The 24,567-nt window shown below is 41.4% G+C and overlaps 1 protein-coding gene across 1 annotated transcript in view; it reads left to right on the top strand.

Annotated features, from left to right (window-relative positions):
* Positions 1-24,567, top strand: part of Uggt2 (UDP-glucose glycoprotein glucosyltransferase 2) — a 135,292-nt gene that overhangs the window by 47,115 nt on the left and 63,610 nt on the right. The window contains exons 13-20 of the mRNA XM_051160970.1: positions 1,319-1,438; positions 3,107-3,192; positions 3,613-3,748; positions 7,098-7,229; positions 10,379-10,543; positions 10,853-10,976; positions 11,061-11,159; positions 22,666-22,757. Coding sequence (XP_051016927.1) covers positions 1,319-1,438; positions 3,107-3,192; positions 3,613-3,748; positions 7,098-7,229; positions 10,379-10,543; positions 10,853-10,976; positions 11,061-11,159; positions 22,666-22,757 — 954 coding nt within the window. The remainder of the gene's footprint in view (positions 1-1,318; positions 1,439-3,106; positions 3,193-3,612; positions 3,749-7,097; positions 7,230-10,378; positions 10,544-10,852; positions 10,977-11,060; positions 11,160-22,665; positions 22,758-24,567) is intronic.

Genomic DNA, 24,567 nt, shown 5'->3' with positions numbered 1-24,567 from the left:
GGTTAGGAGGCAGCCAATGAATTCAGGAGTCTCTGTGAGCATGCATTCATTTCTTCCCTGCACTTCCCTTGTCTTCTAGAATCTTCCCTGTTCTCCCCTCTAGGCTCAATTTTCTTAACCAATATATTTTATTACAACTTATTAACCAAGCATATGTCACTTATAACCTGACTATCCAAAACAATATGAAAAGAGATTTAAGGAACACAACAGCAAAAATGTAAGGATATCAGTTCCAAGGAATGATTCTCCTGGCATAATCAGCAGGATTTCTTCTGCTGGAGCCTGGAGTAACCAGAACCAGGAACCTCAGCAGGAGCCAGAGCCCTGAAGCCTTCCCTCGAGGGGTTCTCTCTAGGAGCATCTCAAAGTGAATCAATGAACAGCCAAAACTGTCCCAAGTCTCCAAAAGCCCCGCCTCCAGTTCTGGGCTCATTTATATATCTCCTCCCAGAGTCTGTTCATGGGATCTTTTCAGCTGGCAACAATCAAGCTCCCGCACAAGGTGCTTCGTCTTCGAGTGGATTAACCTCACCTGTTCTCTCATAAGACTGTTCCGATCCCACACTTGGGATCCTAAAAAACAGGTTTATCTCTCCTTCACTCCCCTCAAAGAAGACAAACATATGGCAGCTGGAGAAGCCTGACTGTAACCTTCAGACCAGTGAGACTCTTTTTCTGCCTCTGAGTCTGAAAATGTGCTCTGGGGTAAAAGTGAAGTAACAGTGGGATTTTCCTCATGTGCCTGCATCTGTCGAGGATTATAATGATCCCATTCTTGAATTTCCCCCACTCCATCTCCTTCCTGGTGTTCTGTGGGCTTTCATCAGCTTTTATAGTGGCTTCAGGAGAGAACTTTAATATAAGATGCTCCATGCGTACAGTCGAGGGACTGTGAAGTGGGGCTGGAGAGATGTCCAACGGTTAAGCGTGCTTCCTGGTTTGCTCAGTTCCCAGTACCCGTAGTTTGTAGCTGGCATCTCCAGTTCCGGTCAGACCAGACAACGTTGTTGGCTCAGCAGGCATCTGCACCACGTGCAAGCACGCACATTCCTCCCCACCGTCAACACACCAAGCAATACAGATGACTAAAAATAGAATAAACCTTTCTTTAAAAAAAAAAAAGGAGCCAAAGTTTTTGTTTTTGGAAGCATACAATTGTCATATGTGATATATTTCTTCTTCAATTGGCTATTATATCGGAAATATAGCAAAATCTGTATATGTTTTCATCTGTGATTTAATACAGTAAAAAACCATAAATTTGAAAGTGATGTAAGATTGACGTAGCTCTAACAGGCTTTGGGTTCTCTTGCAGTGGGTCAATGACTTAGAAAGCGATGGTCTGTATGTTACTTGGCCGACCAGTTGCTGGGAGCTGTTGAAACCGGTGGTAGATGGAACAGTGCCTTTCATAAGGCGTAATTTTCATAATTTGGTGAGTTTTGCATTTTAATTCTTACATCATTGTTATCTTTTTTGATTACCTGCTGTTGGGTAGTAGGCATGTCAACTCTAAGGAGTATTTGCCTAGTAAACAGGCTTGGGGTGACCATCTCAAGGGGCATCAGAAACCAGGACCTTTACTTAATTTGTTGATCATTAGTCATCGCTCATGTTTTATAATGATATTTGTACATTATATCAAAGGATTTTATAATTTTTGTTCTATATTTTACATTTTAGTAGTCAGGAAAAATACATAAATTCCATGTTCTCCTGAATGTTTCTTGGTTCATTATTGCAATTCTAAATATCAAACAACCTTTTGTAATTTTGAGGTGTGTAGAAAAACACCTAAGACTGCACTGTGTTTATGTGTGCTTTTCACCCAGGAAGTCTCCGCCTTGTTTCCTGTGAGACTCTTCAGGAAGCAGTCACATTTATGCTAGATTTTTAAAGTTTACTTATTTATTCACTTTACATCCTGAGCACCGCCCCCTCCCTCCTCTCCTCCCTGTCCCACCATCTCACCTTCTTCCCCCTTTCCCCCTCCCCCTCTTAGAAAAGGGGACCCACACACACACATCAACTCACCCCAGAGCATCAAGTTGCATCAGGACTGAGCTCTTCCTCATACACTGAGGCCAGGCAAGGCAGCCCCTCCCGGGGGAAGTGATCAAAAGCAGGCATCAGAGTATTGTCAGAGACAGCCCCTGCTCTCCTTACTGCACAAAGACCAAGCTGCCCATCAGGTATGCATGTGTAGGGGCCTAGGCCCAGTCCATGCGTGGTCCTTAGTTGGGGCTTAAGTCTCTGAAAGCCCCCATGGTCCTTGGTTATTTGACTCTTTTGGTCTTCTTGTAGAGTTCTTGTCTGCTGCAGGGCCTTCTCTTCTTCCCCCCACACTTCCACACGACTCCCCAAGTTCCACCTCATGTTTGCTGTGAGTCTCAGCATCTGTTTCAATCAGCTGCTGGGCAGAGCCTCTCAGAGGACAACTCTGCTGGGCTCTTGTCTGCAAGCATAGCAGAGTAGCATTAATTGTGTCAGGGGTTGGCTCTCCCATGGGGCGGGGTGGGTCTCAGGTTGAGACACTGATTGGTTGGGCATTCCCTCAATCTCTGCTCCATCTCTATCCCTGTACATCTTGTAGGCAGGATTAATTTTGGTTCACCTCCTTCCCCAACTCTCCCCACATCTGATCCTCAGCATCATTTCCCTCCCCACCCCGTCCTCTACCCAGTCCCCGCTCTCCATCCACTTCCACTGTCTATTTCCCCACTCCGTCTTCTACCCAGTCCCCCCCCTTCATCCACTTCCACTGTCTACTTCCTCTTATGATTTACACTGTTTTTTTTTTATATTTTCACAGAAATGCCAATGAACATGTGAAATGATGTCTTTCATTTTATAGGAAACATATACGCTAGATTGTATATCCACAAAGAATATCTTTAATCTGTTTAAGATTCCGTGTATAATTATATTTAATATGTAACTATAATAAATCTTAATAAAGTATAGGATTCTTGTATATTCAAGCTAGAAAATTTTTAAAATCTTACACTTAGAATTTCATGCTTTAAATTACAAAAATTAGACTGCATTTAAACTTCATGAAAATTGTAAAGTCTTATAATAACGATTATGCTCATTCTTCTAGGTTCTGTTTATTGACCCTGCTCAAGAATATACCTTGGACTTCATAAGCTTGGCAGAATTTTTTTATTATAATGAAATTCCTCTTAGGTAATTGTAAATGTGTATTAATAACTACAAAGTGAGCCTCGTGCTGCTCCTGGAGTGTGGCAGAGAATGTGAAAGGGGCCTGTAAAGCAGCAGGCCTCGTGTTGGCAGCGTGGCCTGGGCTGTGGTCGGCTCTTGTCAGCCAGCGCGGACACGCTGTTCCCCACCTCTCAGCTTCCCGGGGAAATAGCATGGCAGCTGTGAAGATGTATTCAGGCCACTCGAGTGCGCTTGACATTCTGCAGGCTTCAATAGCTGTGAGGATTTGGGTGGATAGGAATCACAGTCAAGCTCTTTGGGTCATGCGCCCTTTCCCGTATCTAATATAGTCCCCACCTACACGCGGCAGTGTAGTGTTGTAAGTAGTGATTTATTGTTACTCAAGAGACAGCTGCAACATTGCTTCCCACCCTCTTTCCTCAGAATCGGTTTTGTGTTCATTCTTACTATGGATAAGGAAGTCGATGCAACAGCGGACGCTGCGGTTGCTCTTTGGCGAGCTTTCAGTTACATTGAAGAAGAATACGGTGTATCAGAGGCATTTATTTCCATGACACAGGTGAGTTTGTGCACTAGGTAAAGTTTTTCAGAATAAATAATTTTCTTGTATGTAGAGAAATGTTAATTCAGAGCATTGCGGCTCTGGCTAGAGATCACATCCAAAGACCTTCTAGATCTGTGTGATCCAGCTGGAATACAAACAGGCCTTTAATCCAGGAGACAGAGGCAAACAGATCTGAGTTCGAGGCCAGCCTGGTGTAGAGCTAGTATCAGGTAAAGAAAAGCTTAGGTCCAGGCGAGGTGGCACACGCCTTTAATCCCAAGCAGAGGTAAAGTTAGTTTGTAGAAGGAAGCACCCATATTTGAAAGTGATGACTAACTGAATGGCAGAAAAGGTGACAAATCAGAGAAGATTTGACAGAATAGGATACGCCCAACTCTCATATGAAGACAGAGGAAAGGGAGGCTACTTAAGAGGCAGTTTTCTAGAGGAGGCAGTTTTACCAGAACAGTAATAGACAGATGGTTTGCAGAGACAGAAGTCAGGTGAAGACAGAAGGAGCCAGAAAATGAGAAGGAGCCAGAAGATTAGAGCAGATTGCTAAATTAGTTTGAGGCCAAGCAGAGCAATTCCAGGCTGAGAGAGAAGCCAGATTAAATAAATCAGCAGGGAGAAGAGTTTGATCCAGAACAGCTGAGTTGAACCAGCCAGCCCAGAGCTCAGAAAGAACAAGTAAGGATGAGCTTATTAAGCAGTAAGTCTCAGAGGCTGAGAACATTCTAGGCCTAGGTTAGATTATACAGACACTAGCAGCTTCCAGGACTAGGCCTAGCTTAGCAGAGGGAGGCAGTCAGCCTCCTAGACAACAGTTGAGACAGGAGAATAAAAGTTACTTTTACACTTGTATTACTGTGTTTATTATTATATCATTTTAAATAAATGAAAATGTTCTTGGAAATTAGTATGAATAAGTTTGACCCCTCCAAAAAGTATATCAGTTTACTTACACTAATCTAACTTTGTAAGAACCTTAATTGTATATGTGAGAACTTAGAGAAAAACATAATAGAAAATGGTTTGAAGGATTCCTGAGTTAGGCCTTGAATAAAGTCATTAGTGCAATGATTAAAGATACTTTAAACCTGTGGTTCTCAACCTTCCTGATGCTGCAACCCTTAATACAGTTCTTCATGTCGTAGGGACCCCCAGCCATAAAGTTATTTCATTGATACTTCATAACTGAAGTTTTGCTACTGTTACAAATCATAAATATCTGATATGTGACCCCCCCTCCCAAAGGGTGGCAGCTCACAGGTTGAGACATGCTCTAAATAATCACATATGTAATAGATAAGTCCTAAACAGTTTCAAATGATGAGATCACTGCTATTTGAGCTATTTGAAAGAAGATAACACTGAGTCTGGGAAATATACTATAAAGAAAAGGCAGAAATTGCTAAGAACCTGATGAAGGAAAAATAGCAAATGAGAGTGCTTTTGTAAGTGGGGTTTTAAATCACTTAGTACAGTCTATAGACCGGCTCACATATTTAGCCTTGATTTTATGCTGCTTTGTATTGAACTGTGTTGACTAAGAGTTTGTAGTAGCATGCTGATCTTCGTGGACGATAACTGAAGTGCAAGTGGTGGACAAATATCCCACTGGGGAGCAGCTTTCTCTGAAAGGAAGTGCTGTGTGAAATATTGTCACTAGTACATCTGTCTTAATTTTACTAACTTATTGGCTGCTATCAAAGTTTATGACACTGTTCAGATCTACTTGGGCTTTTCATTAATATCCATCTGTATTATTGTAAAAGGATGCATATTGTATTAAGAGCTGAAACAAGGGGCTGGAAAGATAGCTTAGTTGTTAAGAGCACTGGCTGCTCTACCAAAGGAGCCAGGTTCAACTCCCAGCTCCCACACGGCGACTCCTATGTCTGTAAGTCCAGCTTAAGCGAATCCTTGTGTGGCATCCTCACATAAACACACATACAGGCAAGATACCAGTGCACATAAGAAATAAGCAAATCTTTTTTTAAAAAACTGAAACAAGATTCATACTGAGCCTGGAAACATAAAAGTCACAGTTTGCTGAGACCTCATTAAAAGATTTGTACCAATACAAATAACCAAGAAAGTGAGGGCATTGCCAACTGCCAACATTGAGTTTATTATGTAATCACTTTATTTTATAGATTAGTGTCCCTGTCAGTCTGTGCCCATCACTTGCATTTGAATTGTTTGCCATATGTCATCTACCATATAGTCAGAATAATGCTATAATTTCTTAGAAAACCATATTACACTTGAAGCCAAGGACTTCATGCCTGGAGCTGCATCCGAATAATAAAGCAGGACCAATAGCATCTTTTTAATTATATTTTTATTATTTAAAATAAAATTTAAATTTATACTTTGATTATATTCTTCCCCTCCTCCAAGTCCTTCCAGATCCTCTCCCTTTCTAAACCCACCCAACTTTAGGTTCTTTCTCAAAAAACAAACAAAAACTCAAAAACATTTTACTAAAGGAGACATGAGCGCTAGAGAGATGGCTCAGTCGGTGACGTGCTTGGTGCTCATGGAGGAGGACCTGGATTCAGACCCTAACACCCACAGCGAAGCCAGGCTGCCAGTGCCCTCCTGGAACCCTGTTGTGTGGTGCGGCAGGATCCCAAGGGTCTCTGGCCTGGCAGCCCCGGCAAACGGGAGCTCTAGGTTCAGTGTGGAGAAAGAGAGGAAGATAGTGCATGTCAGTCTCTGCCCTCCACATGCCACACAGATACATGCACACACATGTATGTACTACACAGTGTGTTCAAAAAAGAGAGATGACAAAGAAGAGAGGGATGTGGGTATGCTTAGAACATTGAGACCAGGAAAAGAGAGGAGAGGAGGGCACCTAGAAATGTATTTACTGAAGAACAGTCAGAGGGAGAATGACACAATTCTGAAATAGTTTAAAATATTTTAATAAAGTTATTAAAAGTAGTGTCTAATTGATTAAAATACAATATAACATAAGTTTTTATAATTTTGAAAGTTTTACAATATTTTAAATATTTTCTAAATAATAATGCATGATTTAAGTAACCACTTTACCTGTATATAATGTGCATATTTAGTACCCTGAGTGATTGTAACTCAATTGATGGAATACCTCCCGACCACACATGAAGTCCTAAAGTTTAACCCCCAGCAGCACATGCCTGCACTCAGAGCACTGGGGAAGTGAAGGCAGAAGGCTTTATTACTTCAAAGTCATCCTTGGCTACATAGTGAATTTGATGCCAACCCGAGGTATAAAAAAAATTAACAAACAAAAAGAATTTACAAGACAATTATAGTCTCAGAGAAACAAAAGTAATTATTGTAAAGAAATACATCTCTGTTTCCACAGATGTACGAGAAGATGAAGGATCGCCGAATCCTCACTGTGGATAACGTGAAGAGCATTCTTCAAGATAAATATCCTTCTGCAGACATTTTGGATATCTTAGGAACCCACTCCAAGTATGACAGTGGCAGGACGGTAAGACTGGGCGGGGAGGAGTGTGAAGACTGGGCGCAGAAGCAGTGCTTTAGGCTCTCTGCGCCACAGGGCGCAAAGCTGCAGAATATGAAAGTGGAGAACAGAGGCTCTTGGCAGCGGGAGGACTTGGAAAGGTATTAGGGAAGAATACATTTCAGTTAGACCAGAAGGGTACGTTTGAGGTCGGTTGAACATGGGAGTAATTGTAATACCAATATATCTCGTACATGAAGCGATTAATGATGGAGGCTTTTAAGATCTCTCTTCACAAAAATGTAACTGAAGATAAGCTCAGCTTTTTGTGTCCAGTGTGTGAGATGCCTGTGAACTTCCAGATGTGTGAAATGATACATTAAACACATGTGGCTATGGCTCAAAAGACCCGTACAGGCTAAAAGTGTAGGATTCTAGCACTGGCTTATCGTTAGTGATTACCATTTTGGAATACATGGGTTGCTTAATTAGAAGTTGAACACTGGGCGGATTTCCAGCAGGAATATCTGTCTAAAAGTCAACATACGTGCATTCAGCGCTGGGAGATGGCTCAGTCGGTAAAGGGCCTGCCCTGCCACTGTGAGGACCTGAGCCCAGGTGCCCAGATCCCATGTTAAAAAATAAAAAGCTGAGAACTTGTAGCACATGCCTGAGAGAGCAGTGTGCCTACGGCTAATTGTCCAACCAGTACAGCCAAATTGATGAGATTCAGGCACGATGAGAGACCTTGTCTCAAAATTCTTTTGGAAGTAGGTGGACAGCAACTGCGGTAAGACATTCAGCATTAACCTCGGCACTCCACACACTGTACTCACAGGTGCACCCGTAGCAGACACTCACACATGTGCACAGACACACACACGCAAGCACAGACACTGGTAAGAAGGGGCAAAGGAGCAGACATTCATCTGCCTAGAGGATTTCCCATAAACACATGAAGTCAGAGACATCTAAAGCTAAGCCCGTCCTGTCCCCGGTTACCCCAAGCCTGTTTCCCTTCTTCATGTCCTGTTGTAAAGAGTAGAGAGCACTACAGTTCTCGCAGAGCACCTCTGCTGGAGTGAGGAAGGCATCCTAACCGTTTCTTCTCCTACACATTCTCCCCAACAGCCCCCAGCCTGCGGCAGTTCTGCCTGTCGGCTACCCCTGGCCTGACCGTGCCCACTCTGGGCCACTCCAGGTCTTGTCTGCGTCCCACACTAGTACAGTAGCTTCCAGCTCCTTGTTGGAATCTAGTCGTGCTGTGGTGGTTTTTTTTGTTGTTGTTGTTTTTGTTTTTTTTTTAATAAATAATGTTGGCTGTGAATTGTCACTAAACCTTCTTTCAGATAGTATTGGTCATGTCATTGGTATCTCTAGGAACTTATTAATACCTGTCTTAATTTACCCATCTTCCCTTCTACTAAACTATAAGGCCCTTTAAGATGATACTTCCATTTAGGTATATATTTTGTTTCTGTGCATTCATCAGCCTTTATTAGAGCAGATGGTTGTCTAGTAAGTGCAGACGTCATCCAGGACTGTGTTTAAGAGGTCAGACTTTTGGTCAGACAGATATGTATACAGTTGAAGATGTAAAATACGACCACCATGTGACATTGGAAATGACTCACTCTGCATCGCCCACCATGTGGGAAGTGCTACAATGGTGCTGTAGGTTGAAGGCCCCTACTCTGAATTTCCAAATGCTTCAGAGTCTGAGACCATTTGATCATGACTGAGAATTTAGACTTCGGTTATGAATTATGAAAGAGTATGCACGCATTCCAAATTTTAAACATCTGGTCCTATATCAGAAAAGGAGCACTTAATTTGTACTTAGTTTCTAAGACTACTTGTGAAAATGTTGGTTCTAATAAAAATCCTAACATTGGTATCAAATGTCAGATGAAGGACTTATTCATAAGGTGGAATCCACACACTGAGGACCTTCTGTGATCTGACTTCTACTGAATCTCTCTGATCTCATATCTGATGGTGCCCTATGTGTCACACCCTACATTTATTGCCGTTACCTAAATGTGCCATATTCTTACTTCCTTCTAGCTCTTGATCTGCTGTCCCTTCACTCGGACTGTCTTTCTCCATTTTGTCTTCCTGGAAAGTTTTTATTCATCTTGTAAAGCTTTCTGTGTCCTTGTCTAGCAGAGGCCTTTACTTAACCCTTCCTGTTCATGCTCAGACTTGTTAGATGATCCTTTTATGGACCCACTTGGAACTTTGATGTAATTTGTAAGTATTTAGTGAACTTCTTGAAGAACAATATTCAGTTCTATTCTCAGTATAGATAATGTAATTCTCATGGATTGAGTATTGACTATGCTAGACAATAAGGACTGTCCTAGCTGGGGACTCAGCCACTAGTTGGAACCTTTTTACCTGTCACTTTATTTATTTTCATACTACCAGATTTCTCTTCATTCTTAGTATGAGATTAAATCTAAGGATCAAGCATGTTTTTAAAAAAAATCTATGAACCTGGATGAATCCTCACTTTCCATATCCTTAAAAACTATATTGGTCTATGGAAAACTATGTTGAATATGCACTCTTCTTTGTTACTAAGTAGCATGCTTTGATATACAATTTCTCTCTCAGAACTTTCTAAATGTTATGTTATGTTATCCAGTTAAGAGGTATACTAAATAACTTATTTTCCTTCTTTAAGTTCTTAGTGTGGACAGATACAGTAGAAAATAAACAGACTCTGCTTACAAAAAAAAAAAAAAAAAAGAAGAAGTGTTTATTGAATAAATGAATAATAAAATAGTTTTAATGTATATAAAGTTTTGGTTTTAAGTAAATGTCATATTAAACATCCAGAATCAGCAGAACCGTCACTGCTTGCTTTTGTAAATAACTTTTGGGACAACCAAAAAATGTGCTCATGAATTGTGTGTTCTTCTACTACAACCAACAACAGAGTTTATCACAGCACAGACAAAGAGTTGACAAAGCCTAAAATGTTTACAAGCTAGCCCCTGACAGAAGATACTTTGTGATTCTTGATATATATATATCCTTTTGAATGTATAGGTATAAATAACAAAATTGACCATCTTTACTATGACATAGTAATATGGCACTGTTTATTTTTATCTTACATTTTTTCAAATAGCTATATTTTATTTGACATTGGTATCTTTAATAAATAGGCAGGAGCAAGCTTTTATAAGATGGCGGGCCTGGGTCCTTTGCCTCAAGTTCTTTATAATGGTGAACCCTTTGACCTCGAAAAGAGAAACACTGAGGAACTGAAAGGAGCTATCCTGGAAAAAATGGTGGATACATTTGTATATCTACAAAGAGATGTTTTTATGGTAGGTATACATCTATAAGAAAATGGAATGAATGATATTTATAAGTATATTGGAATTTTTAATAACATAAGTAATATAAAATACTCACCCTGATTATTTAATAATTAATAATTAAATTTACCAGGTATATAGGTACATGACAAATTAAATTATTAGAGGAATTACAATTTTATAAGAAAGTTTTATTATAGTAATTATAAAGTATAAGTTTTTAAAATATATTTTAAATATATTTGCAAGAATTACTTACATAACATTATACACATATAAATTGTCCTTATTAGTAAAGTAATATTTTTTTATCTTTAGGGCACATTAAATGATGAAATCAATGCAATTGATTTCCTGATGGATAAAAATAATGTTGTGCCACGGTTAAATTCTTTGATTTTGCACACCAAACCACAGTACCTTAACTTATTATCTTCATCAGGTAAATAACTGTTCTTAAACAATACTACAGAGACTTATATTGTGAATATTTTAGTAATTTGTTATTATACATTTGTTATTTCAGTAACTGCCGATATTGAAGATTTCTCTACTTTCTCTTTCTTGGATTCACAAGATAAGAGTGCTGTGATTACAAAAAACATGCATTATTTAACTCAGGAAGGTAAAGAGCTCATTTTCTGTAATTTATTCTTAAAATAATAAAAACATGGCCTTAGTAAGATGCTTATATAACAAATGCTACTATGTTTCTATTTTTGGCTAGGGACATGGGTTTTAATTTGGTAGTTTGTAACAGTTGTTACAATTGGGAAAAGTGTTGCTTTAATCCTCATTAATCATATATGCCCAGGGGTTCAGTTCTGGCCTTTTGCCTTTTTAAAAAAGTATGTTAGTCCACCTTTACCATTTAAAGAAAGTAATAAAACCTATCAAAAGCTATTTTGATAAGTCCATGGATAAAAATGTAATTTCTCTCTTATAATTCAACAAAATCTGAATGTCTTGCTGAAGTTGTAGATTATCACCAGAAAAAGAAAGACCAAGACAGTTTACACATTTAGGAATAAGGATTTAGGTTCAAAAGAGAAGTCTGCAGTTGGACCACAGATGTGTTAAAGGTAGAATTGAGTGTTCACTAGGTAAATAGAATTTGAGTAGTGCAGGTTCTGCTTAGTTTCTTCTGCTTTTAGTTTTGTTTGTTTGGTTTGTTTTGTTTTTGTTTGTTTTGTTTTTGTTTTTGGGTTTGGTTCAGTTTGGTTTGGTTGACATCTTTTTTCCCTCTTTTTATTTTAATTAAAATGGATTTTTATTCAATATTATTTTTATGTATTTTATACAATGATTATTATTTCCCCTCCCCCAACTCCTCCCATACCCTCCCCACCTCTCACCCACCCAATTCCTCATCCTTTCTTGATCTCTCTCATTAGAAAACAAACAGGCATTTTTATAAAAGATGAAAGAAATGAAAAGAAAAGAAGGTAAAGTAAAAACAGACAAACCTGAATAGGTTAAGACAAATAGGAAAAACAACCAAAGAAAAAGCAGAAAAAAAACACTTATATATGCAGAGACACACATATCGGCACACACAAAAGGCCCCTAAAAAAAGAAAATCAGAAACAGTAATACATAAGCAAAAGACCTGTAGGGAAGAAGAAAAAGGAGAAGGAGGAGAAGGAGGAGGAGGAGGAGGAAGTGGTGGTAGTGGTGGTGCCACCCAGACAAAGCATTGTGTGACAAAAAGCACCTCCAAAACTGCCGTTGAGTTTGTTTTGTGTTGGCCATCTACTGCTGGGCTTGCTGAGTACACTCAGCGAGACTCCACTGGAAGAAGCGAACTTGTCTTTGTGAGTGGTTTTCAGTGGGAGAAAGCTTCTGAGTTTCAGATGTGCGGTTATATGGCCACTTTACTCTCTAGGATACCATGAGGCCTAGACCCTTGCAGGCCCAGTGCATGCTGTCTCTGTGAATTCATATATGTATAAGTCCTGCTGTTTTCCTTGTTTCCTTGGAGTTATTCATCCCTCCTGGTTCCTCTCCCACCTAGTTCCCTGACCCTGGTGGAGGGGGGTTGATGGAGTCACCCAGCTCAGGGCTAAGTGTTTGAAGGTTTCTCCCTCTCTTCACATTGTCCATCTAGGGTGCTCTGTATTTATTTCCATCCACTGAAAGGAAGCTTCTCTGATAATGGCTGAGCAATACACTGTTCTGAGTGTAGAAGGTTATTAGGAGTCATTTTGTTGCTACGTTTCTTGAGCAGACGGTAGTATTGTTTTCTTCCATAAATCACTGCCTGTCCCATCTCTTCTTGGTTCTTGGCCACCCCAGCAGTATCAATGAAAGATTCCTGCTCATGGAGTAGGACTTAAATCCAGTCGTATATTGGTTGGCTACTAACACATCTTGCGTGCAGCTCATCATTGTAGATGACTGAGCTTGTAGCTGAACTGGTATTGGCCTTGTTTCTTTGGTAGTAACCAATGTACTTCCTAGTACCCTTACCACTAGTCGGTATAGATGAAGGCTCTAAGTGGGCACCAGCTTGACCGTTCCATGTTCAATCTGTTCTCCTCAGCAGGAGCATATTTTATCATCAGTCTGTAGAGAGCAACTTGCCAGTAGTCTAGGTGGTTTGTGGGTTCCCATGGGACCCCTTTGGCCAGCAACTCCACTGATATAACCAAACCCTGGAGTCTTCATTGTGTGCTGAGAGAGGCCCAGCTAGGGCTCTGTCTTCTCACTGTTGAGCAACTCCATTTATGTCCCTGTGGTGGTTTGGACACATATGGCCCCCAAAAACTCATGTGCTTGGATGCTTGGTCCATAGGGAGCAGCACTATTAGCACATATGGCCTTGGTGGAGGAGGTATGGTCTTGTTAGAGTGTGTCCACTGTGCGGACAGGCTTGGAGGCCTACTATGCTCAAGCTACGCCCAGTGTGGCACACAGCCTCCTGCTGCCTGCAGGTCAAGATGCAGAACTCTGCTCCTTCTCCAGCACCATGTCTGCCGGCGTGCCACCATGTTTCTTGCCTCGTTGATAATAGACTAAACCCCTGAAAATGTGAGCCAGCCCCCGTTTGATATTGCCCTTTATAAGGGTTGCCATGGTCATGGTGCTTCTTCACAGCAAAAAACCCTAAGATAGTCACCTGTGTGTGTGCGTGTGTGTGCGTGTGTGTGTGTGCATGGGTGTGTATCTGTGTGGGTGTGTGTATACATACACGTATGTACATATATACATATATAATGACATATATGATGACAGGGATGATGGAGAGAGAAATTTAAGGGTCATTTGAGGTGTAATTTATATCTATATATATGTATGTGTATATTATATATGTGTGTGTGTATATAACATTTATATTAAGTATATAAGTATATATAATCTATACCTAATCTCTGTGGTTCTGCAGATTGTAGCTTGGCTATCATTGACTTAATAGCTAATACCCACATAGACCCCGTTATGCATGCCATATTTCTCTTCCTGGTTCTGTGTTGCCTCATTCAGGATGACTTTCTTATGGTTCCGTCTATTTGCCAATGACTTTCATTATTTTTTTAATGTCTGAATAATGCTGCATTGTGTAAATATACCATGTTTTCTTTATTCCGTTTCTACTGAGGGACATCTAGGTTGTTTGGTTGACAAGTATCCGTGTGGTAGCATGAGGCATGGTTTGGGTGTGTGTCCAAGAGTGGTGTCACTGCAGCTTGAGGTGGATGGATTCCCATCTTCCTGAGGAACCATGACGTTGGCTTACATAGTAGCTGTGCAAGTTTGCCCTCCCGCTAACAGTGGATGGGTGGTCTTACTCCACAGCCTTGCCGTCATGAGCTGTTGACAAGCTTTATTGGTCTTAGCCATTCTGACATGTGTAAGGTGGAATCTCAAGAATCATTTTTAAACTTTAATTTATTATAATTTATTCAGACTACATCTCCATTCTTCCATACCACTTTCACCCGGAGTCCTGCGGGGGATTTGGACAGATGCTGAGACTCAAGAGTCATTTTGATTTGCATTTCCCTTATGACTAAGGACGCTGAGCTTTTCTTTAAGCGCTTCTCTGCCATTTGAGTTTTCTCTGTTGAGAATTTTTCATTTAGAGTTTAGATCTATCTGTACCAAGTTTTTCTTGATTTCTAGATTTTTTTTAATTCTTTATATATTTGGAATATTAGCATTCTCTCAAATATGTAGGTGATAAAAAAAACGCTATTGCCGTTCCATAGGCTGCCATGTTGTCTAAACAACGGTCTTCTGCCACATAGAAGCTTTTCAGCTTCATGAGGTCCCAGTTATTAATTGTTGGTCTTGGTGCCTGTGCTAATGGTGTTCTGTTCAGGAAGTCTTCTGTGACAGTGACTTCCGCGCTATTCCCTGTGGGACATGTGGACTGGAACTAGTGAGGTGGAGCATGTTCAAACCCTGCAAATCTCAAACTTGAGATTTAACTTCTCATCCTGAGATGGCAGGAGTTGGATGGCTGCCTTGGCGCACTTGGCATGGCGACTTGAACGTGGTCATGGGTAGCCAGGCATAGAGCCCTGCATCTGGAATTTTCCCCATGTAAATAGAGTGTCTTTAGCGTCTTAGTCCCAGCCGATGAAATGTATTCACCCGGGGAGCCCCTCCTCACTCCCCAAGGCTCATACAGCGATTCTTCACCCTGGAAAAAAGGCCCCGTAAACTGTTTCACTGAATATCATCATGAGAATTGTTGTCTCATCCTTGGAGGTCTTCTCCTCCCCCTACCCCAGCACTCCCAGCCAGACTGGAATCCTGTAGACCTCCGCCCCCTGGTCTGGTTCTCCTCAGCTTAGTGTCCGGTGGCATCTGGGCACCCCAGGGAGAAGTAGAACTTGGAACCACAATTCCCCACTTTCTCTTCTATAGGGTTTGGTATACCCGGTTGGATGTTGAGGTCCCTTTGGAGTTGAGTTTTGTGCAGAGGGAAAAGTGTGGCTCTATTTGGATTTTTCTGTATAGAGCCATCAGTTTCACTAGCATCGTTACGTGGATGCTGCCTTTTTCAGTGCGTGTTTCTGGCTTCTTTATCAAAACTCTGGGTTCTGTATTCACCGGTATGTGGTTCTATGTCTCCGGGTTCAATTTTTTGTTTGTTTTGTTTTCAAGACAGGGTATCTCTCTATAGACCTGGCTGGCCTGGAACTTACAGACATCTGCCTGCCTCTGGAATGCTGGGATTAAAAGCATTTGCCACCAGTCGCTGGGTGTTCACTGATCATTTTCCTGTTTTTGTTTTTGCTTGCTTTTGTTTTGTTTATTGGTTTTTTTTTTTTTTTCTCTGTGTGCGTGCGCATGTGCCAGTGCCATACAGTTTTTACTGTTACAGTTTTGTACTACAATTTGAAGTCTGGGCTGGTGATGCTTCCCACTGTTCTTTCATTATTCCAGATTGCTTTAACTGTCCTAAAATTTGCGTGTGTGTGTGTGTGTGTGTGTGTGTGTGTTCCCGTTTGAAGCTGAGAACTGTCCTTTCAAATTCTGTCAAGAATATGCTGGAATTTTGATGGGAATTGGATTGAATCTGTAGATTGCTTCTGGTAGGATAGCCATATTTACTATATTAACCATACAAATCCGTGAGCATAGGACATCTTTCTATCTTCTGATACCTTTCTCAATTTCTTGCTTTCTTTTTCCTTTTCTTTTTCTTTATTTATTATTTCTTTGTTTTGTTTTGGTTTTTGGTTTTTAGAGACGGGGTTTCTCTGTGTAGCCTTGGCTGTCCTAGACTCACTTTGTAGACCAGGCTGGCCTCGAACTCACAGAGATCCGCCTGCCTCTGCCTCCTGAGCACTGGGAATAAAGGCGTGCGCCACCACACCCAGCTCTTTCTCAATTTCTTTATTCAGCATTTTAAAGTTTTTATTTTACGAATCTTTTAGTTGCTTGGTTAGTTACCCCAAGATATTTCATGATTTGTTAGTTTGGGGGGGTGGGATTTGGGGGTTTTTTGGGGACTATTGTAACAGGTGTTGTTTCCCTGATTTTTTTCTCAGTCCACTTGTCATCTGTATACAGGGCAGCTCTTGATTTGTCAGTTAACCTTGTATCCAGGTGCATTGCTGAAACTGTTTATCAGCTGTAGGAGTTCTCTGATGGGATTTTTAGGTTCACTTATGTATACTATGGTTATCATCTCCAAATAACAATACTTTGACTCTGTCCTTTCCAACTCCTATCTGTTGGTCTAATTCAGTTGTCTTACTACGCTAGCTAAGACTTCAAGAACCGTACTGAATGTGTGTGAGGAGCGTGGGCGGCCTGGTGCGCCCTGATTCTAGTGGGAATGCTTTGCGTTTCCTTCCATTTAGGTTGATGTTGGCTATGGGCCTGCTGTATATTGCCTTTATTATGTTGACATATATCTCTTTAAAAATTTTTATTATAATTTATTCAGATTATATCCCAGTTGTTATCCCCTCACTTGTATCTTCCCGTTCCCACCCTCCATCCCTCTTTCGCCCTATTCCCCTCCCCTACACCAATGACAGAGGGTACTTCCTCCTCCACCGTATGACCACAGCCTATCAGGTCTCATCCTGGTAGCCTGCTTCCCCTTCCTCTGTGTGCCCCCAGGGCTTCACCACTAAGAGAAAGTGATCAAATGGTGGGGCACCAGAGTTCATGTCAGAGTCAGTCCCTGCTCTCCACACAACCGTGGAGAATGAGCTGTCCATTGGCTAGATCTGAACAGAGCATCTAGGTTTACTGCATACATTGCCCTTGTTTGGCACAACAGTTTCTGCAGTCCCAACCCCAATACCCAGCTATTCCACTCCCGGGCATATACCCTGTGACTCACGTTACCGTCTCGCCAGCAAGAACGACGCTGCACACACAGGATCCTTCTGCAGTAAAGCTTTAATGCATCTTAAGAGGGAGAGCATAAGCTTACGACAAGTAAAATGGAGACCCCAAACAGCAGAAACCCATCCCTTATATAGGAAACTGTTCTCCGCTTAGGATGTGTCAGTCCCTGATTGGCTGTTACTCATCAGGCGATATGACGCCACGGGAGAGGCAGAGCACAACAAGTGGAAAGTTCCTTCGCACACGCGCAGATTACTTGTTTACCAGTTTGGGACACAGGATGTTAGCGCCATCTTGTAATGGCGAATGTGAGTGCGGCCTCTCACATCTCCCCCTTCTCTTTTAATTAAAGGCCTAACTAAAAGAATAGGTGAAAACTGGCGCCACATCGGGTTCGCAGCTCGCTACAGTTTGTTGTATGGGCAATGAGCTTAGGAAAAGGAAATGGTCCGATCAAGGCTGGAGCATGACTCTGGACCAACTGATCGAGGACCATTTTAGAGGTACCACTCAGTGCTGTCCCGCGTGCAATGGGCAATTTTCCCCACGGGGTGCAACGGCCACTGGGTGCACATAGATATAGGGTGCCTTTCGACGTGCAATGGCAACTAGGCCCAGTCGAGTGCAAAGGCCATGCAGAGAGAAGAAAGAGAGAGAGAAAACTCATTGCCCTTATTTAGGACTTAAAGGCTGCCCGCCAAGCTGCCGTCTCCCCCTATTCCTTTATTTAGGAAGCAATAAGACACCCATTAAAGAGAGTGGAGACAGAGGTAAATAGCTCATATTGTCGCAGAGCCATTTTACTGTAATGCCTCACTATGCAACTCTCCAGGGCTGCTGAAACTTACTCACTCCACCTCGTGCAATGAGCTGAGACTCTGAGGGTGCAGGAGCTGAGCAGCCAGCGACTTATTGCTTAAGCATGGATAGCCATATATCAGGGGAGGTCCCACTTTCTACTGCTGCAAGTGCTTGGGCAATAACCACCTTTTCTCTTTTTGTTTGAGCCCTGAGTTTACAGACCAACCATAGGGTCAACACTAACCCACAGCAGATCGCAGCTCCAAATAATCCAACCCCAACCCATTCCTTAAAGAAGGAGAAAGCCGAAGATATCCATGACGAAAGTCCCTCTGTAAGCGACAGATCCAGGCGTGTGGAATTAACTTCTTGACCCATGTCTGGAAGTGTGACTTTTGCTACCATCTGCCAATCAGAAGGAGTTAAGGTGCCAGTGCCAATTCTATCCAACATTACCAGGGTAAAATTTGCATTAACCCCGTATTTGCGGACAGACTCAGCCAATTCTTTAATTAGGTTATATTCGACGGGGGCATGTACTCGTCCCCCGTTCTCTGTTTCAAAAACAGGAAAAAAAATTGTGTAATTTTTTACGAATCTTTTCCGGCCAAAAGGAAAATCCAGACCGCAATTCGTAGGGTGGAGGAGCGGTGGGTGTTACCCTACGAGAGGAGTTATGGGAGGGTTTTTTATTATTTCCTCGTTCGTCTGGGTAGTATCTCTCCTCCTCATATTTGGCTGCCTCCTCCTCTAACTCTGCTTCTTCCTCTGAATCAAGAGCCTCATTGTCAGAGGCACTGGGGCTAGAGCTTGCAGAGCTATCAATATTTAATGCCTCAAGTTCCCTTAATGGGTAAAGTCCTTGTGATGTCCCTTCTGGGGAATCAGGGGACTGCACTCCTTTTACAGGAGGGTTCTTAGCTTCTTTCCTTTTATGGGTATCCCTTTTCTTGCGCGCACCCAACCTCTCACTACGTTCGGTTTCTGACATGCTATCCTGAACTTCCTCTAGGGCGACCTGTCCTTCCTCTACTGCCCTCTTGCAATTGTCATCCTCTAGGCAATTTTTTACAAGTAAAAAAATAAAAAATATCACTCCTAGAATCGGCCCAAGAAATTCAGAAATATGCATACCTCTCCGAACTTACCTATCCCTGCAGTTCTGAATCCTCCTTGAAGTCAAGGGGTCTCCGAAGGTGCTGACGATGGTGTGGTCAATTTCCCGGGTTTCGGCACCAGATGTGACTCGCGTTACCGTCTCGCCAGCAAGAACGACACTGCACACACAGGATCCTTCTGCAGTAAAGCTTTAATGTGTCTTAAGAGGGAGAGCATAAGCTTACGACAAGTAAAATGGAGACCCCAAACAGCAGAAACCCATCCCTTATATAGGAAATTGTTCTCCGCTTAGGATGTGTCAGTCCCTGATTGGCTGTTACTCATCAGGCGATATGACGCCACGGGAGAGGCAGAGCACAAGTGGAAAGTTCCTTCGCACATGCGCAGATTACTTGTTTACCAGTTTGGGACACAGGATGTCAGCGCCATCTTGTAATGGCGAATGTGAGTGCGGCCTCTCACAATACCCAAAACAGGCTCCACCAAACAAGGACATGTGCACAGTTATGTTCATAGCAGCCTTATTCAACATATGTCTCTTATACCTTAAATTTCTCCAGGACTTTTATCATGAAGGGGTGCCCTTTTCTGCATCAAATGAGATGACGATGCAGCTTTTGTCTTTGAGTCTGTGTGTAGTGGATTGCAGTCATCGATCCAGGTCTGTCCCCGCATCCCTGGGGGGACGCCTACTTGATCATTATGGATGATCTTTGTGATATGCTCTTGGATTTGGTTTGCAAGCATTTTATTGAGAAAATATGCATCTATATTCGTAAGAGAAATTGGTCTGTAATTGGGGGGGGGGTCTTCATGTGGCCTGTGTATCAGGGTAACTGTGGCCTCTTAAAATTAATTAGGCATGGCTTCTGTTTCTATTTTGTTAAATAATTTGAGGGCTATTGGCATTAACTCTTCTTTAAAACCCTGGTAGAATTCTGCACTAAAACCATCTGGGTTTTCTTTGGTCAGAAGACCTTTAATTACTATTTTTTTACACTAGAAGTTATAGGTCTGTTTAAACTGATTATCTGATCTTAATTTAATTTTGCTAACTGGTATGTGTTGAGAATTATCCATTTCTTTCAAATTTTCCAATGCAGTGGAATACAGGTTTTTGAAAGTATGTCCTACGGTTCTCGGATTTCCTCACTTCCTGTTGTTATGTCCCTGTTCATTTCCAGTTTTGTTCATTTGCATATTCTCTGTCTTTTAGTTAATTTGGATAAGGGTTTATCAATCTTATTGATTTTCTCAAAGAGCTAACTCATTGATTCTTTGTTTTCTTTGTTTCTATTTTATTGATGTCAGTCATGAGATTGACTAGTTCTTACCATCTGCTTCTTGGCGTGTGGCTTTTAGTCATGCAGCTTCTAGGTGTGCTGTCAAGTCACTATTCTGAGATCGCTCCCATTTCTATGTAGGGACTTCGTGCTTTGAGCTTGAGCCTTAGAACTGCCTTTGTTGTGTCTCATGTGTTCGGGTGTGTATATTCATTTTCACTCGGTTATAGAAACTCTTAAATTTTTCCCTTAATTTCTGTCATGGCCCATTTCTCATTCAGTAGAGAGCTTTTGGTTTCCACGAGTTTATAAGCTTTTTGTGACTTGTGTTGTTGATATCCAGCTTTGGTCCACGTTGGTCTGATAGGATGTAGGGAGCTGCTTCAGTATCTTCTTTCTGTTGAGACTTACTTTGTGTCCAAGTCCGTGGTCAGTTTTGGAGAAAGTTCCATGAGGTGCTGAGAAAAAGGTATATTCATTTGTATATGGGTGAAATTCTATGTAAATATCTGCTAGAGCCACTTGGTTTATCATGTCTGTTAGGTACAGTGTTTTTCTGTTTAATATTTATCTGGATGCCCTGTCTAGTGGTGAGATTGGGCTATTGAAGTCTCACACTGTCAGGGTGTGAGGGCCAATGTGTGACTTACGCTGCAGTAGTGCTTGTTTACAAATGTGGGTAAATGCAAGGGTTTGCCAGAAGTGTGGCCAGAACTTTCTAGAGAAAGACCGAGGTTGACGGTTTGGGTTATAGTGTGTACGTGGGAGCATTCTAACTATTACAGTGACGAACAATGCAGTGAATTAGATTGTAAAAGATATCTGAGAGACCTAAAGCAAAAGACATATTTCTTTTAAAAATTCTGTAGATTGAATCCAAATTTCACCTAGCTATTTCTACATTACTTTCTAATAGATTTTAAGATGTTACATTCAGAAGTGTTATTCCTACAAAAAAAAATCTAGCATGTAATAAAATACCATGTGTTTCCATCCTAGTGATGACAGGCTGGGACCTTGATGTGTCATGTAAAGGCAAGAGAGTGAGAAATCAGGTTGGGTTATATTTCAGAAAGACTCAGGGTATAATACCAAATTAGCCTAAAGTGTCCAGTTTCAGTAAACCTCACCCAAACTAAAGGAATATTAACTGAAAATCTATGTCTGCATTTGTTGTGAAGAAGAAATCATACAATTTTGAGGACTTAACATTTAAAATACTTCTTAGCTTAGGAGCTATGATGGTGGGTGTGCTGACAGTAAGGCAGAATCTGAGTTGTAACTTCCTTCTTTAAAAAGAACGCTATAGCCTTGCTGCTGTTAACATTGGCTTCTGGCGGTTACAAGGCACTAGGCCCCCACCACCTCAGAAAATCCAAGGTGCATGGTGGCAGGGGCTTGAAGGTTGTAAGTAAAATCAGTGTCATATTTTTATTATACTATTTTCCTCTCTCATTTCTAAACTGTTCTACTGTAAATATTGCTTACCATAATAATAACTATAGTTTCAAATATATACAGTTTTTATTATTTCAGGTTTTTAAAAAAATAATCATTTTGAGTTGGTTGCCTAGTCTAAAGGATCAGTTCCTGGGGGTTGTTCTGGCAGCCCTAGAATTGTCCCTGTGTGAGGCGTGCACTGGTGCCGGGTAGAGTTATGCTCACTTAGCTGTGGCTTCACAATGGAACATGGAGAGCAGAGGGCGCTCAGCCCATCGTGTTTGCAAAGCAAGCGTAAGGACCCTAGTTGCATCCCCAGAACCCACTGTTGTGTCTCATTTAGAGAGAAAGAGACAGAGACAGAGAGAGAGACAGAGAGACAGAAAGAGACAGAGAGAGATACACAGAGACAGAGAGAGGGAGAGACAGAGAGACAGAAAGAGAGCGGCAGAGAGAGAGAGACAGAGAGAAAGACACATACACACACACACACAGAGAGAGAGAGAGAGAGAGAGAGAGAGAGAGAGAGAGAGAGAGAGAGAAAATATGCATAAAACACAATTTTTGAATTTTAACATACTTATTTTGTAGGGTTTTAACTAAAAATTCCCTTTTCCTTGTTGTTTGATTTTAGAAAAAAATTAATTTTACTTGACTGTTTGGAAATTTCAGGTGATGTGATATCTTCGGTCACTTTGTGGGTCATTGCTGACTTTGACACGCCGTCTGGGAGGAAGCTGCTTTTCAATGCCTTGGAGCACATGGTGGGTACACACTCTTCCAGAATGAAGAGCAGCATGCAGACATCATCCTCCTGCATGCTAACAGACATCTACGGTCATGTGGTTAGCACACAGTGCTAAGGAGACCACAGCAGGGAATTACACATAACATCTCAGGAAACACCTGTTTGTCTCCAGTGAGCTCAAATCTGTATCTTTCCAACAGCGTCTGGGAATAGCAACTGTTGTCCTGTAATCACTCAGCATTCTCTCTCTCCCAGACTATGTAGTTACCAAACTACTATAAACTATATTAGCCTTAATGTTTCTTGGGGTAATTATAAACCAGTTCTTAGGAGGAATAGTTTCTGTATTTCAGGATAATTTTTAAATGAGCATCTATATTACTAAGGGAGTTTGTATGTCTATATTTTAAAAATTAAGAAACACATCAAAATGTTTTATGACATTTTTATATTAGCTCATTGTAAGTTTATTGCTATACAGCAAATTATTATACAACTTAATACTTAAAACAGTAATTTTTCTCACCTGTTTCTGCGATTTGGTAATTCAAGAGCATTTTAGGTAAGGACTAATGCTCTCCTGAAGCAGCAGCCCTGATTTGCCTCCAGATGCGCGTTTGAGCTCTTGGCAGGAGCTAAATGTTGGCCTGCTTACATGGCACACTTACCGTACTTTTTGGACTATAAGAAGCACTTTTCCCCCAAAAAAAAGTGCTGGGGAAATTAGGGTGTGCCTTACGGTCCGATTGCTGTTTTTCTTGTTTCACTGCTCTAAAAACTGTGTGCATCTTATGGTCCAAAACACCTGCCTACTGGCAAATGGACTGAGTGAGCGCTTCATTCCCTTACCACATAAACCTGCGTGTTCTCCCCCCCCCCTCTCTCTCTCCCTCCGTGTAGCATAGGAGATTAAAAGTGAGGGCAAAACTACAATGCAGTTATGAAATAGTTTCAGAATGATGGCCTCTGTTTTCTGTTCCCTCGGGTGATCATGCCTGTCCAGTGTAAGGCACAGCGCTAAAGAACGTGCCCATTGGACCGTGAGGAGGTCAGTGACATAACATTAAAGGATCTCATGTGTATTAGAGCAGTGTCACACAGCACTTGGGCTTTTGTCAGCAGGTGACCGTCCTTTTCAGCACTGTCCGTAGTATGAGGAGATGTTACCATCTCCCTGGGGCCTCGGAGACGTCTGGAGCCGAGGCTGACCCTCCCCCTGCTTGGCTTCTCATTGCCAGCCACGGTGTTGCTCGTGGACTCAGGGCTGATTGTGAGATCTCCACAAGTGGCATCTTACTTAAATCTTCTTGAGGACAGAATACCCGATTTTAATTGTCCCTAACCTTTTCAAATAAAAGTATCTTTACAGCAGTTAATTTAAAACAACATAAAAGATGAACTAGTCAGGCCAACAAGGTGGTTTGGTGAGTAAAGGCACATGTAACCAGATCTGGTGACCTGAGTTCCAGCCGTAGGACCTACATGGTAGAAGCAAATCACTGACTTCTGCAGGGAGCCCTGTGACCCTCACATGCACACACGCACGCATACGCGCGCACACACACCTGTATATACACACACAAATAAATAAATGTAAAACAAAGCAAAATTGCTTTTAAAGCACTAATTTTGAGAAGTGGGAATATTATGAATCACAAATGATACACTGAATATAAAATTTGAGGAGAGAAAATGTTTAGTAACATGATCATATATATTTTTTCTGATTTTTACCCAAGTACTTTAAATTGCTTTCTTAATCATTTAAGTAGTTAGAAGTGAAGTTACTCAACATCCTGTGACTAAAGGGTGTTGTGTAAGAAGGT

This window comes from Acomys russatus, chromosome 18, assembly GCF_903995435.1.
Source record: "Acomys russatus chromosome 18, mAcoRus1.1, whole genome shotgun sequence".
In the NCBI taxonomy this organism is placed as follows: Eukaryota; Metazoa; Chordata; class Mammalia; order Rodentia; family Muridae; genus Acomys; species Acomys russatus.
The sequence above is the reverse complement of the archived record's forward strand: the minus strand, read 5'-3'. Positions and strand labels throughout refer to the sequence as shown.